This window comes from Limanda limanda, chromosome 2, assembly GCF_963576545.1.
Source record: "Limanda limanda chromosome 2, fLimLim1.1, whole genome shotgun sequence".
Lineage (NCBI taxonomy): Eukaryota > Metazoa > Chordata > Actinopteri > Pleuronectiformes > Pleuronectidae > Limanda > Limanda limanda.
Window position 1 is genome coordinate 32,375,254 of NC_083637.1, and position 19,422 is coordinate 32,394,675.

Genomic DNA, 19,422 nt, shown 5'->3' on the forward strand with positions numbered 1-19,422 from the left:
GGCAAGATGCTGAACCCTGAACGGCCCCCCATAGAATAACAAAGTGCTGCAAGTAGATGCACTGTATGAATGTGTGTATGAATGGGTGAATGTGAAACTGTACTGTAAAGCGCTTTGAGTGGTCTTCATCAGACTAGAAAAGCGCTATATAAATACAAATCCATTTACCATTTACCATTTATTATGACCTTAGTCTATCAAGTTTTTTTTCGCTCAATATGGCCCTAAATCTCTGTCAGCATAGTTCTATAAAAAGTTTTAAGAGGTTGCGATACAGATGAAATATGAGGGGGCTGTGATTTCTACTCTTTTTGTCTTTTTGCATAAATAAACTGAATATGACCTGTTGAACAGTTGAAGTTAAGATTTCCCTTAATGATTCCTCGGCAGGACTCCAAATACCAAACACAGTCCACAACCCACCTACTGTTGATATTTAGCTCCTGCACACACACATTACATTTGCCTGCTTACCTCCACACACGATTTAGAGCTTGTGATTTGAAAACATCTTTATCAACATATTAAAGGCTAAACAATTTGAAACATTTTTTCAATCATTTCAGATGGATTTGGTCATTTACATATCTAAAATCACACTACATACGTAGGTTTACATATAGCGAAAGAGGGCCCCCTGTTGTGGCTTTATTCTTGTTGTTCAGCACTTTGTACTTGTTGTTGAAAAGTGCTGTGTAAATAACGGTACTCCTTCAGAATGAAACACACAAAGAGCCATAAAAGAGGGCTATACTTACAAAGTCTAAATGTAGTAGTTTTAATACACCATACAAAAGAAGCAAAGCGTTCAAACATTAAATGTTTTTCAGGTCTAATTTATTATTAAACACATGTGCTTTCATGCAAACATTAATGAATCGTTTTAGAATATAAGTTTTGATTCAAACCACTGTTTTGAAACGTGTGAAATGTAATGTATGGGCAGCATTGCAACAGATCATCTGATGTTTTTAGACATTGAAACATATATGTGACTAATACAGATATTCTGTGTATTATACAAACTGCCCAGAATGAGTTAAATTGATAGCGGTAGAACATTGACATATTTTAGGAGACCCAATCCACATGTGTTTTCAATAGTTCAGTACTCCCTGACCATTGGATGTCGTCCTCTGTCCATTTAGCTGTAATGTTCAATAGAAAACGCCCCTGAGTCACTGGACCTCATTAAGGTCTCGTTATGTCTGAGTGAAAGCTGTGAGCGGTAAAGCCCGTTTCTTTGGTTGTCCAGCGGGCTGTCCGACACCTACAGCACATGAGGGAGAGCAAGGGGAAGAGGGATGGAGAGAAAGAGAGACAGAGAGACAGTGACAGACAGAGAAAGAGAGGGAGAGAATGAGAGAGAGTGAGAGAGAGTGAGAGATAGTGAGAAGAGAGAGACAGACTGTTCAAAGATGGATGACAAATCTCCACATCCAAATCATTTTTGTTGTTGCACATACTATATTCATATTTTACTGAACATATTATATTCATATTTATTTTCATTTTTATTCATGTTCATAACTTTCAAACAACTACTGCATTTTCAAACAACTATTACAAGTTTGCACGCATTTCTTTTTTGTCGTTTTTTGTATTTAGTCTTTTTTTCTGTGCTCTATGTACAATACCCTTTTCATGCTGCTGTGACACAATCATTTCCAAAATTGGGATCAATAAAGTAAATCTATGTATGTATTTATCTATACTTTACACTTCCTGTATTATAAAAAACTGAGGTCAACATGTGTCATGTTTCATGACTTTGTATACAGTCTAAGGGTTTAACCAAACACAGATATTATTTTTAAATGAGTTCCTATATGATATGGGTGAAAATTCCTTTGGTCTATTTGTTAATTTGAAATGAAATGTAATTTTTCACTGTCTGTTCACTGCATCAGTTGATCTAATTATTTTTCACCAAATCAAAATATATAATTTGTCCCAGCAATACAGCTTTTTTTGTCAATAAACTGTTGATATCTTTGAGTTGAAGATTTATAACCTGCAGTGGGTTACTTGTTTTTGCTACCCTCCTTAGTTGTGCAAGACCGAATAGTTTATTGCAGCTCATAGTATTGGTTTTCTGGCCCACAGCTGCACTGTAAAATGTTGCCCCTTGTCTAACAGTAAACCATATGAGCTTTCATTGTTAATAATATATCAATGCTCTGTTTAGAGTATGTTCTGGTCCCTGCAAGTGAGAAAAAGGTTAATTCATGCAGCTTTAACAGTATAATGGATGAGGTCAGATTTAATTTATTACACATAGATAAATCATCCTAAAATCAAATATTTTACCTCTTCAAATTTCTTGGCTTTGTACTGCTCCGCTCCTTTTAGGAAGTTCAGCAGTATGATGTCACACAGCACTGTTCCCTACATAAAAAGTCCAGTAATATTTTAAATAGCGCTCATCAAAACAAGGGCAAAACACACAACACAGTTCACTGGAAAGTTTTACTGAGGAATTTTCATACTGTATAAAACATAGATACTATCTAAAATCAGAGATAAGAACATAGGAGCAAGGGAGAGGAACCTCAGGGCTCCAGGGTGCATTCGACCTGTGAGACAATTTAAAGCATTATCTTGTGGCTAGATTTTTTAAAAACTACTCAGAAAATCAAAACAATGCACGTTACAGAAAGAAAAAATTCTGCAATGTAAGAAAATAACATAGAATAGGCTAACATATCCTTCTAAGTGGTGAACTATTAGCTACGAAGCTGAAAGGAGAACTCAGAGGCTGAATTTGTGAAGAAGCATTTGTTGCTGCTGCTGGAACAAGACAAATTAAAACTGTGCACTGTTTAAAACAGTGCAATCCCCACTATGCAAGAATGAATACCCGCTATATAACATCTAAATATACAATAATATCTGCTGTGAACAGCACCTTTCAACCTGCCAGTTGTAAAGCCACGAGACTTAGTCCGGGAAAAACGGCTCCATCACTACCAGTACACATCTGACTCCTGGCCAAAGAGACAGTTCCATCCATGGCATTAGAGAGTTTAGATGTAGCCAGAAATATCATAGGCAATAAGCCAAAATCAAATGGGCCTTGATAGGAAAAAAGGTTCCTCACCGACACATAAAAGTAATTTCAGCTTTCATCAAACAGTTGTGTAAAGGACATTAAACTACTGAATGAAAAATTACAGGTACATAATTATCGTCTACACTTAGTATAGAAGTAAATCCTCACCACTCCCACTGATGTGAAGGCTGCCACCATGTTGATGAGTGTGGGGATCATGTTGAACTTCCCTGCCTACAAAGGAAGAACAGCAGTAGTATCAATGATTAATAATGATACTGTATCATTAACACTTAACAAATGAGGTAGTACATGAAATACAAAGCCATTGCAATCATTGAAGTAAAGGAAACCAGAGCGCCCAAAGGAAACGAAAACAGGGAGAACATGTAAAATACAAGACAAACAAAACCCAATCTCAAAATGTAAATTTATTCGGATAATTAAATAGCAATAATCTACTCATTTTGACTTGAATCGTCCCAGTGCAGCAGCCATACTGCTACCAGATTGCATGTAGAGTAGATTATTCTGCTGGAGAAGTTATGTAGCAAGACATTTTTATTAGATTTTTAAAAAGAATTAGACGTTTATAAAGAGGGGAGAGTGAATTGAATAGCTTCTATTTCTAGATGTTAAAGGGACTACATGCAGAGTTATATCGCTGCATCGTTATTTATAGTACATTGTGTTATTCAAGTGATCATACTTAACTTGAATCCCTTTAGACATGAGTCTATTTATTATATCACTTGTTCCTTAATGGAAAAATGTAAACCTTGTTTTATTAATTGGGAATGAGTGGTTGACCACCAAATGCCATCAAACTCTCAGTCACACTCACGTTTCCATTAACCAGGACATCAAACCTAATAGCATAGGCTTTCACCAGAGTGCGATAGTCTGTCCCATTCTCCATCTTGTAATACTTGGCAAACCTGCCAACACATACACATCGCAACAATTTAAATAAATCTGAATGAATTTTTTATTTACATATCAGTGTGCTGTTGAGAAGTACATACTTGACATAAGAGAGACAAGGATCATAACCATAAATGATCATTTATATATCACATTTGAAAGCATCAAGAGGGCAAATAATGACAAAATGTTCAAGCTAAGAACAAACAGACAGATATAAGAGGTGAAACAAAAATTATAATTTTAATTATAATTTTATTTCTAAAGGAAATGGTTTACCAAGATGATTTGAAATCGTCACCTCAGGATCATGAATATCAGCAATGAATTTAATGGCGATCTGGTCAGCCATTGTCAAGTTCTCTGATTTTAAAAATGCCAGTCCAACAAGGTAGATCAGTACTCTACCTGAAGTTGTAGCCTGGTGAGACAGCATTCTTCTCTGACATGGCATCAAGTCGAGTGAAGGAGTATGAGGGGTTACACTGATCGTCTGATTTGTCCAGATCACACATCCATCCGATCTTTATTCCAATCACACCTCCCTGATAAAATTTCAAAACGAGAGTACATGCATTAGTGTCTTGTAACCATGTCTCTTTGGAAATGTATTGACATGCAATTAGTTTTCCCTGGATAAGATGTTAGGGAGAAGGCATAAAAGGGTTCAAGACATGTGGTATGACTCCTGCATAGCCATTAAAGGAAGTCAAAGAGTCCAACCAATTTAGGTTCAGATTGTCCAAATTTATGGATTTTAATTAGTCTAGGATGATTTTATGATTTTATCAACAGTATCGAATGCTTTTGACAGGTCAATGAAGTGTAATGTAATCTAGAGAGGTGACAATGTTATTATTGACTAAAACTACAGCTGTTATTGTGCTGTGACCGGGTGGAAAACCAGCCTGCTGTGGCTAATGTATATTCAGTGAGTCAATGAAGGCGCATTTTTTTTGATGGACCAAAGATGCAAGGATTTTTGCCACCAGAGGAAGTTTGGAAATTGAACGGCATTTAATAAGGGCAGAGACTCTGCCACTTTTTCCTGAATTGGGATTATGCCTCTTAATAAGGTTTGGTTGAAAATGTGAGATAGATGACCAGTCACAGGGCAGCTACTCTTCTGCATTTGGTGTGGAAAAGAAAAAAATTCTGTACATGGTTGACGTGTTGCCAACTCTAAATGAAACACAACTCTGGTGAATCATTGCAAATCACTAAACATCCAAGATAATTCTGATTTCAAATTTACGGTCCAAATAACCCTGTCTTTCATTATTCCCCTTCACAAGAACTGATGTAAATGAATCGATTTAATTGAAGGTCCATGCACCTTGACTACAAACATAGAGCCCAGCTGAGTGGACAGACATTTTAGCTCCAAAGAGAATCATACTTACTCCTGTCACAACAAAACTATACAAATTAAATTTATGGACTTGGAGCTGGGAAGATACTTTTTTTTACCGGTACTTAAACATATGGCACACCTTTCAAAAAGAAAAAAGATTGTGTTGAGACTTCAAGAAAACTTAGACACATGCCAATTACATAAGGCAGCACCGGGAAAAGAGAGCTAACAATATTAAAAGAAACAAGGGAAAGCCTGTCTCAACGACATAAAAACCAGGATGACCCACAATTTTCTCTTATTAAACTCAGATAAAACATAGATTTTAATACCTTAACACCTCAGAGATACATGATCTAATAATATAGCTGCGCTAGACGACATTGACCTTGCTTCCAATGAAACAGTCAGGAACTTGGGAGTGATCTTCGATCCTGATTTCTCCTTTAATTCTCACTTGAAACACATTTCTAGGACCGCCTTCTTCCACTTGCGTAATATCTCAAAAAGACGCAGAAAAACTAGTCCACGCCTTTAGTAGTAGTAGTTTTTCCTTACTCTTGTTGAGGGTTAAGGGCAGAGAATGTCACACTTTGTTAAAGCCCTATGAGACAAATTGTGATTTGTGAATATGGGCTATACAAATAAAATATGATTGACTCTACCTTTTTTGCCAGTTTGGTGAAGTCCTGCTGCGCATAGCGGACGACATCTCCCACTCTGAAGATGGGGCAGTAGGTGTTGTTGACCATGTCAAAGTTACATCTTTGGATGTATTCGTCTGTGATAGTAGGAAGGAAGTTCCCTCTGCACAGACACAGATATATATTATCATGTCAACATGTCAGACCTAAATATCATCATAACTGAAATCATTTTGGTCATACTTTGTATAGTTGAAGGTTGGGAAGCGGATGCTATTCTTAATGAAAATGGTGAAATTCTCTACTTCCATCATTGGCGTTCTGAGAAAGAGGAAAAGGAAGGCACACAGGCACAGACACACACAAGTCAGTTTACCTCTGGGATAGAGGAATAAATCTTAGATATTTCAAAATATGCTAAAATAAAACTAAAACTATATGCATGCACAGTGACCATTTTAATGAATGTGCTTCCCTGATACAGGTATGTCTGTTAAAGCCAATTTATGCTTGTACGTATTTTTTAAAACGGATAGATAAGACCGCCCTATCCGTCGTGGAACGCCCTCTCCGAGCGCCTCGGACAGCTTTTCGTACACGTCTGATTTTTCTAACTGTCCGTCTCCACGGACAGCTCTTGGCTGTGATTGGTCCGCTAACGACATCATTTCCCTACGACGTCATTTCCGGACCTCAAACTTCCTGTTTCCTTCCCTGTAGCATCAGACCCAAACAAAACTACGATTCTACGATTAATGTGACGTGTGCGTGAAGCCAGCGGAGTTGTCCGGCTGACGGTGGCTCGTTAGAGCACTGACGGCATGTGTGCACGGTCACATACGGTTATAACGAGCTTTTAAAACGGCGCTAGCAGGCTAGGCTAGCGGGCTAGCCACCATGCTAACTGCGGTGGTAACAGTGCAAGAACCCGCCGTTACGACTTTAATTCCACTTCTATCATGACACTGTTTCTATAATACCGCCAGGTTAGAAGCAAACACTGGATAGTAGTAGTTAGTGTCGGGAGTCCCTGCTGACTGTGTGTGGAAGCTGGGAGGGGAGCTAGCTCCGTGTAGCTGCTAGCTCCGTCTAGCTTCAAGCTTCAAGCTGTGGAATCAGCAACACAGTTCGGAAACAAGACCGGGGAACCACTGCGCTAAGAAACGATTACATCAGTATTTTGACCCGCTGGGTGTCACTTTATTTAGTTCTGTTAGTTGCCATGGTTCAGTGTGTGGGAGGCAGGCTGACAGAGATAAACAGACACACGTGGACTTCCTCTTCCCAAATGGGGTAGGCTTCTCTGAGCTCGTCTTCCGTTGCGCCACCTATGGGTTTGGCGGTGAATTTTTTTCGACGTACAGTGGCCGGACAAGTAAAAATCAAAAAGACTCTTCGCCCATCGTGGAGCCCTCTCCGAGAAACTGATACGTAGAAGCATATAAGAGCCTTTAGCAAAGCCTCCTGTCTCAGGCATAGTGTCGTCTTACGTCTTGATGGTGTCGATCTCAGCAGGACACCATCCTTTTATCTGACACATTTTTAGAGTGGCATTGAAAGGAACACATTTGCCTGTAAGTATTCCTGTAGAGGAAAAGGAAAACGTTTTAACAAATAAACAACGCAGGTCATGCATTTGTTCATTCAACACATGATTAAGTGCTGTAATATTAATAATTGTAAAATAGTTTTTATCAAATATGGTGTTGCAAATGACATGAAAAGTAAAAACAAATCAAGGTCTCACCATAACTTCCTGGTTTATTGAGCTGTTTCGAGCAGTCACTGTCCTGGATACAATTATACTTCCTCTCACTCTGGACACACACACACACACACACACACACACACACACACACACACACACACACACACAAAGCTGCTTTAATAATTATTTGTATATCAATGACAGAACAAATAACTGGTTATGATGTGAAAGAAAACAGTTCTCTAATGATTTACATTGCATTCCGCATATTCTTTGATTATCCTGTAAGTAGATGTGAAAATTAGGAATTGCCTCCACATTTTCACAGGTACAGTGTTATTTGAACTCCAGCACTATACGTTGTGTTCCGTTATCAAAAGCTATTATAAAGTCAATATTAATTATTTAGAATCCTGTCTTTTATATCAAATAAGTAAAAGAGGTGATAGTAAAAGCAGTTGTTGTAGTTGTTGATCTTACAGCTTAGTTTTTACATCACCTGTGATGATAGAGGTATTTGTAATGGTAAAGCATTAGTAATAGTATTGCAGTAATGATATGACACTAGCTGACCTCAGGACAGTATCCCTGGACTTGGTTCTCAGTAGTAATCAGTTTAGTAATGATGCAGAAGACTGAAGCTCCCTGTAAAAACACACATATAAAACACATCACTTCATTGCAAGTACATCAGTACATCCATTCATCCATCCATGTGATGTTCCCGTGTACCTGTGTAGGAGTGACGTAGTCTGCAACATCCATGACCTTGTTATTGTAGATTCCAAAACCTTTGACTTTGGTCATCACTGATGATTCAATAGCTGTGTCTCTCACCTGGTAGGCCTTCTCATTGACAAAGACCCAACTGAAACACACACAAACACACACACACACACACACACACAAACACACATTGTTGTATTTCAGTAGGCGTGGTGCAGATTAGCCCCTTACCCTAATCTTAACCCTAACCCACAACTAAATGCCAAACTCTAAACCTTACCCTAGCCCTAACCTAATTCTCACCCTTACCTAAAACGCAAGTCTTAATCCTCAAACAAACCTTTGAAAAAGTGAGGACCAGCCAAAATGTCCTCACTTTCCATAATTGTCCTCACTCTGTTAGGTCTATGTTCAAAATGGTCCTCACAAATATATTACAAACACACACACACACACACGCACACACACGTTAAAATACTATATATATTTGGGAGTGGCGCTTTCCCCTTTGACCCTCAAATGATAAGCTGTATAGATTATAATAATAATCAAAATTTTAATAATACTTGGTAATATAATATAATTATTGATAGTAAAAGTTGTTGTGTGATTAAATAGACAATGCTTTATTCAGTATATGAAATGTAACTATCTTAAAATATACATATCTCTGACTTGCAGCCGATATTGTTTATTTCAACCAGTTCAAATTAAACACTGTAAGATCCTAAAAATAGGGCTGAATGAAGAGAAACACTCACCCGATGAAGTAAGTGATGATGAGAAGTTGGACGACACGGTTGATGATGCCGATGGTCCAGCTCTTCACGACCACTGACTTGGTGGTTTCGTAGGTGAAGAAGTCTGTTATGCAGGACCACATCCTAGCAGTGTGTGAATGTCAGTAGAAACAAGAAGCGTGTTTGTGTATTTCCTGTATGTGATGTGACCTCTATGATTCTGTACAAATAAAGAGAAAATGATTGTCATATAAGTAAATCCCACTCTGTGTGTATTTTTAAAGTAAAGTGTGAAAAAGGCGATAGGTTTCTGTAAATTATACAAATCAGCCAAAACGTAGCTGACGTCGTTGTTACTCTTTGGTGAAGAAACAGTCAGAGCAGTATCCAGACATCCAGGGGTAAATCCTCTTCTTCAAAGTACGGTCTAGGAGTCTTTGACAAGAGAGTTATGAAAGGCTGAGAAATGCCTTAATTGAGTTAAGGCAATTCAGCTCTCTCTCTCTCGCTCTCTCTGTCTATCTCTCTCTCTACTCCATTGTTCCCCTCCCTCCTGCTCAGTGCACCATGGATTTTAATGTACGTTCATGGTCCATGTTTTTGTCCATTAAATTCTAGATTTACAGTCAGAAGATGGTTTTTACTAACTTATTTACTATTCTGGTGTCACACTTGTATTGATAGATGTTTCTGTCTCCAAATCATCAACCAACATTTGTTTTTACTTATTTACCATTATTTGCGTGTTTGTTTATGATGTATAGTAATAATAATAATACACTGACAAATTAATAACCTTTACCTGCTGTCCACCAAAGTTGTTTTATCACTAACGCAAAGATTTGAGGAAATAAAGACCCACTGGATTCACTATTCTTGTGATGGATATATCCCCACATTGTATGAAGGATGAAAGCAACAAATATTAATAAATAAAAGTGGAGGTAATGAAAATTAATGTTTGAAAATGATTTGACTCAATCAGTTTAGTATCAGAGACAGTATCTGACATAGGTCTGCAAATGTTTGGTTTAGATTAGCAAAGTAACTTGTGCAAGAGGAGAAACAGAGAGCCTTGTTAAGAAGAAAAATATCTTTAAAACCTCTTTTATTAAACTTTAGTCTAGATACTACGAATTGAAACATTTAATTTTGAGACACAAATATGTTCATTCAGCTCATTCCAATAAAAAGAAAATAAAGTAAAAATGATAATAATAATAATGATAGAATTATCAGTGCTTCCAGGTCCCTTTAGTGTTTTAATATGTGGTTGACATTTGGTTACATCGCTCACATCAGACAGCCTTAAAAACCTTCATAAGAAAATATTAAAATATTCCATAGGTATCATTTCAGGACTTCAAGTCATTTACACAGCCATAAATGCAGTTTTGCCCTATTTATTATAAGATTAATATTTTATGATTTAAATAGATGATGTGCATCGTGTTGAAGGTTGACCACAGGAGTGGACCAGACCTCAACCTCATGTATCACTTTTCTACATTCAAAACCACAAACCATATTCAGTCCAGGAGATAACGTTTCATCGTAATCCAATCACAGCAGTTTTCAATCTAATGCCATCCACACTCCAATGTCTCCATTATACAGCAGTCACTTATGATGAGTTGATAATGGACGACCATTGGGTGAGAACGAAGAAGGGGTCAAATATAATTTATATCATCTTTCTCTCTCCTTCTTTCCTTCTTTGAAGAGGATAAGAGGGTTGGATGGGGGCAGTGACAATCAAGGGAAAGGAGGAAATGATTGAATGAGCAATTTGAAAAAAGGATGGAGAAAAAGAGTGGAGGTGTGGAAAGGATGAAAGAAAACAGTTAAACAGGAGGAAATTGCATATTTAAGCACATACACATGTATACGTGCACGCACACATGCATGCCCACACCAACAAATGCACACAATAAAAGCCAAACAGGAAGCCATGTTTATGTTGTTCCCAGGGTCGCCAGTATGTCTGACAACTTCCGTTCACTCACATAACACACTCAAACACAAACACACACACTAGGCCACTGTTCTGACACTGCAATTATCTCTAGCTGGAGATACTTTTCAAATAAGGGGAGATAAATATGTTGTTATCTTCAATATTAATATAGTAAATGCTTGAGTTTCAAAAAATATGATTTTATTCAATGGATGTTTATGGCTCTGAATGTTTATTGTTGGATTTAAAAATTATATAAACCAATATAACATCAAAGGGCACTTTATTATTGTACTTGTATAATTATACACCTCCTACATATATGCATCAAGACATATATGCTGCCTCCTTTCCATCCTTGTGTACACACACACACACACACACACACACACACACACACACACACACACACACACACACACACACACACCTACCTTTGACTATGTGGTAAGTGATCTGGCAGGGTGGAGGGATGAGGGGGATATAGAAAAGAAAATACCATGTGAGAAGGCAGCAGATCATGTCAAAAGAATTTGTATTGATTTTGACACTTTCAAGCAATCAGAGAAAGAGAGAGATGCAGCTTTGTCCACTGGCTTCCTGTCCCCCATTATCACCACCATTAGGTTAACATTGATCATATTCACCATCATTTTTATTGTGAACATCATATGATGCAGCATTAGTCACAAAGATCAGTCAATAAACCTGTATCTGGACCTTTCAACCACTTTGTGGAAGCTAATAGGAATCCAAATCCAAAACAAAGCACATTAAATGTCTGCTTTTGTCTGTCATCACTGCAGAGCCCAGCTCTCTCTGAGTTGAGGCTCAAGGAGTGCTTGTGCTTAATGCTTTATGTATGGATAATATACATTTTAAGGAGAAAGACACAAGTTCCTTCATCTGTTTTTAGAAAGCCTTATCTTTAAGTAATGCTGGATCAAAACACCAATTATTTTGACCTGTATTAAGTAAATGTATGCACAGGTCTAATGTCAAAAGTTTGTGATAAACCTTTTTTGACTTTTTCAGTTTAAATCTCTATAAAACAAAATGGAAGGGAAGTTGTATTTTGTAACAGCTTTTCTCTCATTACAGGGCTTTTTCACAGCAGACATTCTGAATGGTAACATTAAGATAAGCAGAGGTTTGATATATATTTATTTGACTTAATTATTTTGTGAAGCACTTTTTAACCTTGTTTAGATAGGTGCTATACCAATAAAGTTATAATTATTTATATTATTGTTGTTGTTATTATTATTAGAGCTTTTTGTAAAATGTTCTATGGTTGATATGAGTGATGATATTTGCTGATATGAGTGATGTTAAAAAACTTTGTCTTCATCCTAACCGGTTTATAAACAGTAAAAAATTTGTAGTTTCACAAAATTAAATGCTAGTTGACCCACCTACTGACCACTACTGTAGTTTATTCTAGGACATAAAAGTCATGTTCAACCCGGTCCACAGACTGCTACTGAGATCACTAGTTGTCTTCCTCAAAATGTAAATATATTGGATGTATAATGTGGTTGGTTACGGCCTTCAGGTGGGTCAGCACGAGGCGCTCAAAGGTCTTCATTACTAAAGAGGTACGAGCGACTGGTCTGTAGTCATTTAGGCCCGTGATCCTCTGCTTTTTGGGAACGGGGATGATGGTGGATGTTTTGGTGGTGATGCAGACCCAGTGTGTGAAAGATGTTCTGGATGGATGTGGTCATCTCAGCTGTACATCTGTATTTTGACTCAAAATACAGGTGTTGAGTTGAGTGTTATATGAGTTAAGAAGTACATCCATGACCTGTAATATGCAAAGTAAACGACAAGTGGCAGCAAAGCGGCAAACTGCTCTCTATTCCACCAGAAGAAGAAAGATAAGCTTCTACCTTGAAGCTGGCTTCTGATTCGACAGTAAAGGGAAACTTCGCCTGCTGTTAACCGATGGGAGAATGTGTGGAACCTTTTAGTTAAAGCTTCACTGCCTGGATGCTTTTTTATTTTTTATATAACCTAACACGTTTTTGGTGTGTAGCTAGATCACATCAGACCACTTCACTCTTCTTCTGTGGGGGATCTGCTCCAGCTACACACACGGGCTCAGTTCCCTTTAACTGTCGAATTGGAAGCTAACTTCACCGTGGCAAAGCGTCGCCGTCATTGTTTTGGTCAGTGAGAGAAGAAGAGAAGAGAGAAGACAGGAGCCTTGTAGTTTCATTAAACAGGTTCGTTGATCAGAGAAACAAACACAGCAGCTCCTCCACACAGGTGTGAATGGAGGAACGACACTGATGTGTGGCAATAACGTTGTTATAGCTGGTTCATAGTGAGTTACACAGCCTGTGTTGTTTAACTACAGATGAGGTGGATGCGCCCCGTGCATTGACAATATATTACCATTTCATTGCTGCTGAATAATCTACGATCTTTTAAACCTGATGATTGATACATTATAGTCCTTTTAATAAAATGTTCCACATGTGTGCATGTGTATATCTATCATATCTCCACTGTAACTGAAATTATGTATGTATGTATATATATACAGGAATACTTGATTAAGCTACAAAGGGACTGTTCCTTGTCTGATCTCTTAAAATTCCTATCTTCAACCTTTGCAGCAGATCACAGACTCATTGCATGCACCCAGCAGCAGTGAGCAGAAACACAAACACAGAATGTATGAGAGGTCTTTAAGTGGTGGTAGTTCAGGCTGCACAATCACTGTACACATTTGTGTTTGTTTTCTAGATCAGTCATCATGACAACCAAGCGTGGACTGATAACTGACTCATTCAAGGTGGTAAAGAGAGCAAGGAGAGCGAGCAAACGAGTGAAGAGAGCCATTCCTCCCCCACCACAGCAAGGTGAGGAGCAGCACAATGTCATCATGTGTTAGCATCATGTATTCTGTGTAGGGTCATTATTTCTATTCAGTAAAACAGGTATCAGTGTTCACAATGTCACAGTCACACATCTTTTCTGATCTCAATCAGAATCTATAGCTTGTGAAAAAGGCTAATACATAGTTTTCATAATCTTAATTTGTATGTTTTTTTCACATATGAATTTGTCACTGGAAGGGAGGGCTGAACGGTTTTGTGATACCTACCTGTATAAAAATGTATCCTACAAATGAATGAGTGTCTGTTTTGCACTATAAATAAGTGGAGTTTTTACATTTCATTGTTGGTATAAAAGATTTAAATTCTTTGTTTTAAATCTAACTTTGTTCAGGTTGATGAGTGTTTGCTTCTTTGTTATGATTGTTATGTAGTAATGATTTGTCTGTAAATCTTTTTGATGGAGCAGAGGCTGACTCTGTAACAGTCAGAGATAAGGAGCTGCAGAAGCTCAGACAGTTTGATCTGGACTCGAAGTTTGGGCCCTGCACAGGTAACACACACACACACACACACACACACATACACACACACACACACACACACACACACATTCACAACTGACAATAATCCGATTCCTTAAATGCATGTTAACTACAATGACACTTTACTGAGAAACTAGTCCAGTGTCCCACCTTCTTCCCTTTGATATATAAAAAAGAGACATGATAAGATAATGGTGTTAACTCAATTATTCTCCACAGGTTTGATTATGTGTACAGGTGTAAATATTATATTTTCTCAGTATTTCTTTGTCCGATCAACTTCTTCTTTGTGCTTCAGTGATTGCATTCAAAAATAGGGGGTTTTCATTACTTCTTAATTCTTTTGTGGAGGGGTGGGGCATGTTTCAAGGAAAACCCATAACACTTTGGAACAGATCTGGGGTCTCATTTATAACTGTTGCGTACGCACAAAACGGGGCCTGGAATGTGTGTACGCCACTCCTCACGCAAACGGTGGGATTTATAAAAACAAACTTGACGGGAGAATTTGCGTATTTCCACGCAAACTCTGACCCATGCGTACAAACGTTTTGGAGACGGGAGGTGGTGAACTGAAGCCAGATTATCGATCCAATTCATCATTTACATTCAAATCAACAGCTTAATTTTGCTCGCGCAACATATCTGTTCCACACAAACCTTTTAATTTAAAAACATATAAAACAAATTACAGCAAATTACTTTTACATTCCATTTAACAGCGGAGTTACGGACCCGAGTCATTAATAGGTTTTAATAATATCTTCTAACACTGTGCGTGTATCATCAGATCACTGCAGTGAACGGGACTGAGCCATCAGGCTCACAGAGCACCCAGTGTACAGAGCGCACAGAGCGCACTGGAGATTACTTACAAGAAATGAAGAAACTTTTCAAATAATATCCCAGAGTGGAAGTAAGGATCCACTGATGTGAGGGAATCGGTCCGAAGAAGAATAGAGGGTTCAGCGATGTCTGATCAGCGGATATCGATTCTATTGATCTGTGACCTATAATCTTTTTTTACTTCAGGCTCCGTTCTTTCTATCGTCTTCACTCTCACACAGTGTGTTATCCACAGCACTGGCAGAGTATCAGTGGATTTTATTTATGAGTCAGGACTCACGGTGGAAACCCATTGGTCAGCAGGATAATTTAATATTCATGCCGTGCTTTGCATTGACCATTTATGGTTGAAAGTGGGCGTGTGGAGGGCGGATTTGGAGGCAGATCCACGTACGAACGTTTCAAGGTGGACTGTGATTTATAAAGCAAACATTGCATTCAGTTGTGCGTGCGCACGGTTTTATTAATTGGAATTTTCTTTTGCGTCCACCCATTCCCGGCTTTTGTGTGTTCGTACACTTTTAGTATGAATCCTGCGCTCTGTTATATAAATGAGCCCCCTGGACCAGAGGGCAGATCCAGGAATTATTTTGTCACTTTCTTTGACATTGTTATTTTGGGCGTTTCTCAACATTTTCATTGATTTCCCAGTGAATAGTTCCTGGATCACGACGAAAACAATCTGACATGTTTAGGGGGCTTAAAATTTGAGTGTCTGAAATTTGGTGCAGATCCAAAACTACAAATCTAAATGTGGTTTCATAGGGGGCTGAGATATACCCAGTACAGTTTGACTGTATGGGCTGCATGGGAGGCACATCGGTCCAGCGATGAGTTGTCTGGGATTGAAGTCCAGTTTTTGCGTAGAGTTAACATGACCTCCCTGTCCCTCTGTGGTGCTCCTCTGGGCACTTCAGCTTCCTCTCAGAATAAGTGGTCCTTCTGAATGAGGTTTCAGCTTCTTAGATATTACCTCACTCATCACATTGTTTCTGTCAGAATGTGGTCTTGAGTGAGAGCTGATTGTTTCGAGCATTATCTTAATCTAAGAGCATCTGTCCTTGTACCTCATCCAGTTTAGCTGAAGTTTCCTGTTGTAATGATGCAGAGATTTACCTTTTTTTTAAGTACTTCTCTGTAAACTGGGCACATGTTTTTTTAATCTTTTGTCAATGTCTCTTGGAACAGGATAAAATGTACCATTTTCCAGTATCAAACAGTGTATATACAGATATTTTATTTATTTTTTGTTCAGATTGGATAAATATTTACGTGTTATATAAAAGATGTCACTCATTGTAATGAAACCACAATTATAATCAATTCTGCAGTTCCACTCAGCTCTGTGGAGCTTACATAAGTTTATTTCCAGCCTCAACTGTACCTGCCCAATGCCAATCAGCAGACAAGGTTACAGTCACATTATAGTGCTGAAGCCACACTCCCCAGGTGGCCATAGAAACAACTCCACATGAAGACTAATGCTGCTGTAACTGTTGGATGTAACTTGAAACTGGGAAATGTTCACGTTGTCAACTTTGTTCAATGATAATATGACAGACGTTGTGTTGTGCAGCTTGTTTTGCTACTCTCAAGTAGCCAACATATATTTCTTAATGCAGCTTCAATAATGTCAATCATGCACTTCCAATCGTGTTTTAATTTGAATCCTGGAACCAGTAAGATCAGCTACAAGATGAATCATGACCATCAAATATTTGATTCAGAGCAAAAGAAATATTGCAAAAAAAAAAGTCACAGGTTCAAGTAAATTATTGTTTTGTGTTGCTATTTATTGTAGTTTGTGTTTTGTATGTTTGTTTATAGTGTTTCATTGGTGTAAGTAACTTAGTCTGGTAACGCTGAATGTAGCCGAATGTAGCCAATTGACAGTTATCACAGTTGTGGTAAACATTACCATGGTAACAGCAAGCTCCACCAATCAGAGATATTGATACTACATAAATAAATTGTGGGTGGTGTAGTACTTCTTGCAATATCGGGTAAAAGACGTATTTGTGTCCTGTGCTGATCTTTTCTTGACGTAAGGTTTAGTCACTGCAAAAAAAAGGTCTTAATCGCATAGAAAAACTATAAATCATTTATCGTAGCATCTCTTCATCTCTTTCTCTCTTCAGGTATCAGCAGGCTGCAGAGATGGGAGAGAGCACAGTTCCATGGTCTGAGCCCACCTGAGGAGATCAGAGACCTGCTGCTGCAGACACACACTGACCCAGAATATTACCAGAGGTAACACACATAACACACACACACATACACGTACACAACTGACAATAATTAATTAGTACGTAGATGACACAGCAGCTGATTTGGCTCTGAGAACCTTTGTGTAAAAGTGCAAGTAAAGGATCAGACATTTATTGTGAATGTGATCCGTACGTGGTAATAACACAGCATATCAAGGACCACTTCATAAACACATAATGTTGTTTGAAAGGATTGACATCAGTTATATTATTTATAATCAGTGAAGCACTGTCTCATTAGAAAAGAGCTTGTATTATTAAAGTTGTGGTTGTCTCTTTGGAGAAAATGTTAAATAATTATAACATGTCAAACATTATTCTGCCCTGATTGTGTACTTTGTCTTATAGCCTATGGAGTGAATATCCTTTGTAAAGAAGTCATCCAGAGGAACAAACACACTCTCCAAATAAAGTGAAATCAAGTTTGTCTCTATGTAAACATTTTGAATCATAGTGTCAGAGGGCTTTGCACTATGTACAGCACTGACCCTGTATCCTTAGGCTGTTTAGAAATCCAGAAATAGAAGAAAGAGAGTGAAACCCTGGCAACAGAAGATGGTCCTTCTTTATGCATAGAGGCCGAAGAATGACTGGTTGTGTTTTTATATTTTTTGCAGTTAAAAATGTTTTCTTCTGAACACTAAGTTTTTCTTAACGTTTTAATAAAAATCTACCAGAACGCTGTCTTGTTCTGTCTTGTAATTGTTAGCTCACTGCTGACAAGGAAACATGGTGAGAAAGTAACACATTAAACATCTTTACTCCCGTCTTGTAGATGGAACGTGGTCTGCACACTGACACACATTTCCCTCAGTCTTTTTATAACCGACCTAACCCACTCACTCCCTCTCTACGCTCTACTCCTCCAGATGCATGAGGGAGAGAATGAGTGAGTGGGTTTGTTCAAAGTGAAACTGACACAAGTAAAAACGATGGAAAGGCTCCAGCTCACAAAGCATTCCTGAAAGGTCTGGGTTAGCCTGCGTTAGGGGTTGAAGTTGTGGCAATGAAGATTTATTTCTAATTGGATTATATTCAGCACTTTTTAAATATTTGGCTATCCCCTGTATATCTAGAAAATGAAGAATTTGTTTATAATTTATATTATAAATGTGTGTGTGTGTGTGTGTGTGTGTGTGTGTGTGTGTGTGTGTGTGTGTGTGTGTGTGTGAGAGAGAGAGCAAGAATGTTTAGTGGTCTTTTTGTATATTTTCCTTGTTATCACTTTGAGAGGTTCGGTATAATTTAACGTATTGTGTCAAGTGCACCTTTGATTTTGACACAGATATAAGGACTTGCAACACAGACAGACAATCGTATTAAATATGTTGTCGCGTATGTTTTGAGTGAAAACATGACACCAGAAAACTGAGCAGTTGCCACTGCACTTCCCTGGCTGCTCAGAAACACACACCTGAGCCGGAAACGTAAAGAAATCTGTGGGTTTATGATGAGACTGATGAATTAACTGAATGTGGTCGACCTGTTGAAAGGAAAACAATATGCCTGTATTAAAAACGTATTAGCTCGCCTCCAAATTCGTTCCATTGGTTTGCATGTTCGTCACTCATTCTTAGCTCAACGCTGATTGGCTCGCATGTCGCTCAGTTGAGTAGCAGCAGACGCACCTCGCGCTGATTGAACCAGGGCTCTGTGTGGGAGGCGGGGCGTTGTCTAGTAAACCTTCTAGTAGGCGGGACTTTGGGGGTTCCCACACACTGAATCGTCGATGTGCTGTGTCAGTCACAGTCCTGGGCCTCTCATTGGATCATTCTCAGCTCCGTAGCGTTTTTCTTTGGCAAATACCGTTAAT

The 19,422-nt window shown here is 38.3% G+C and overlaps 2 protein-coding genes across 2 annotated transcripts; one reads left to right on the forward strand and one right to left on the reverse strand.

Moving 5' to 3' along the window:
- Window positions 1-997: 997 nt before the first annotated feature.
- p2rx3b (purinergic receptor P2X, ligand-gated ion channel, 3b) lies at window positions 998-9,294 on the reverse strand. Its single transcript, XM_061093982.1, has 12 exons — window positions 9,170-9,294; window positions 8,415-8,550; window positions 8,256-8,327; window positions 7,722-7,791; window positions 7,465-7,558; window positions 6,218-6,295; window positions 5,996-6,137; window positions 4,385-4,521; window positions 3,897-3,990; window positions 3,221-3,286; window positions 2,311-2,388; window positions 998-1,270 (listed from the first exon to the last, which is right to left on the reverse strand). The coding sequence occupies exons 1-12, from the start codon at window positions 9,289-9,291 to the stop codon at window positions 1,145-1,147; spliced, it is 1,215 nt and encodes a 404-aa protein (XP_060949965.1). The 5' UTR covers window positions 9,292-9,294; the 3' UTR covers window positions 998-1,144.
- A 3,734-nt stretch (window positions 9,295-13,028) lies between these two features.
- On the forward strand, window positions 13,029-18,291 carry pold4 (DNA polymerase delta 4, accessory subunit). Its single transcript, XM_061083568.1, has 5 exons — window positions 13,029-13,333; window positions 13,860-13,975; window positions 14,421-14,504; window positions 17,481-17,592; window positions 17,958-18,291. Exons 2-5 carry the CDS (start codon window positions 13,870-13,872, stop codon window positions 17,980-17,982), a joined length of 327 nt encoding a protein of 108 aa, XP_060939551.1. The 5' UTR covers window positions 13,029-13,333; window positions 13,860-13,869; the 3' UTR covers window positions 17,983-18,291.
- Window positions 18,292-19,422: the final 1,131 nt, after the last annotated feature.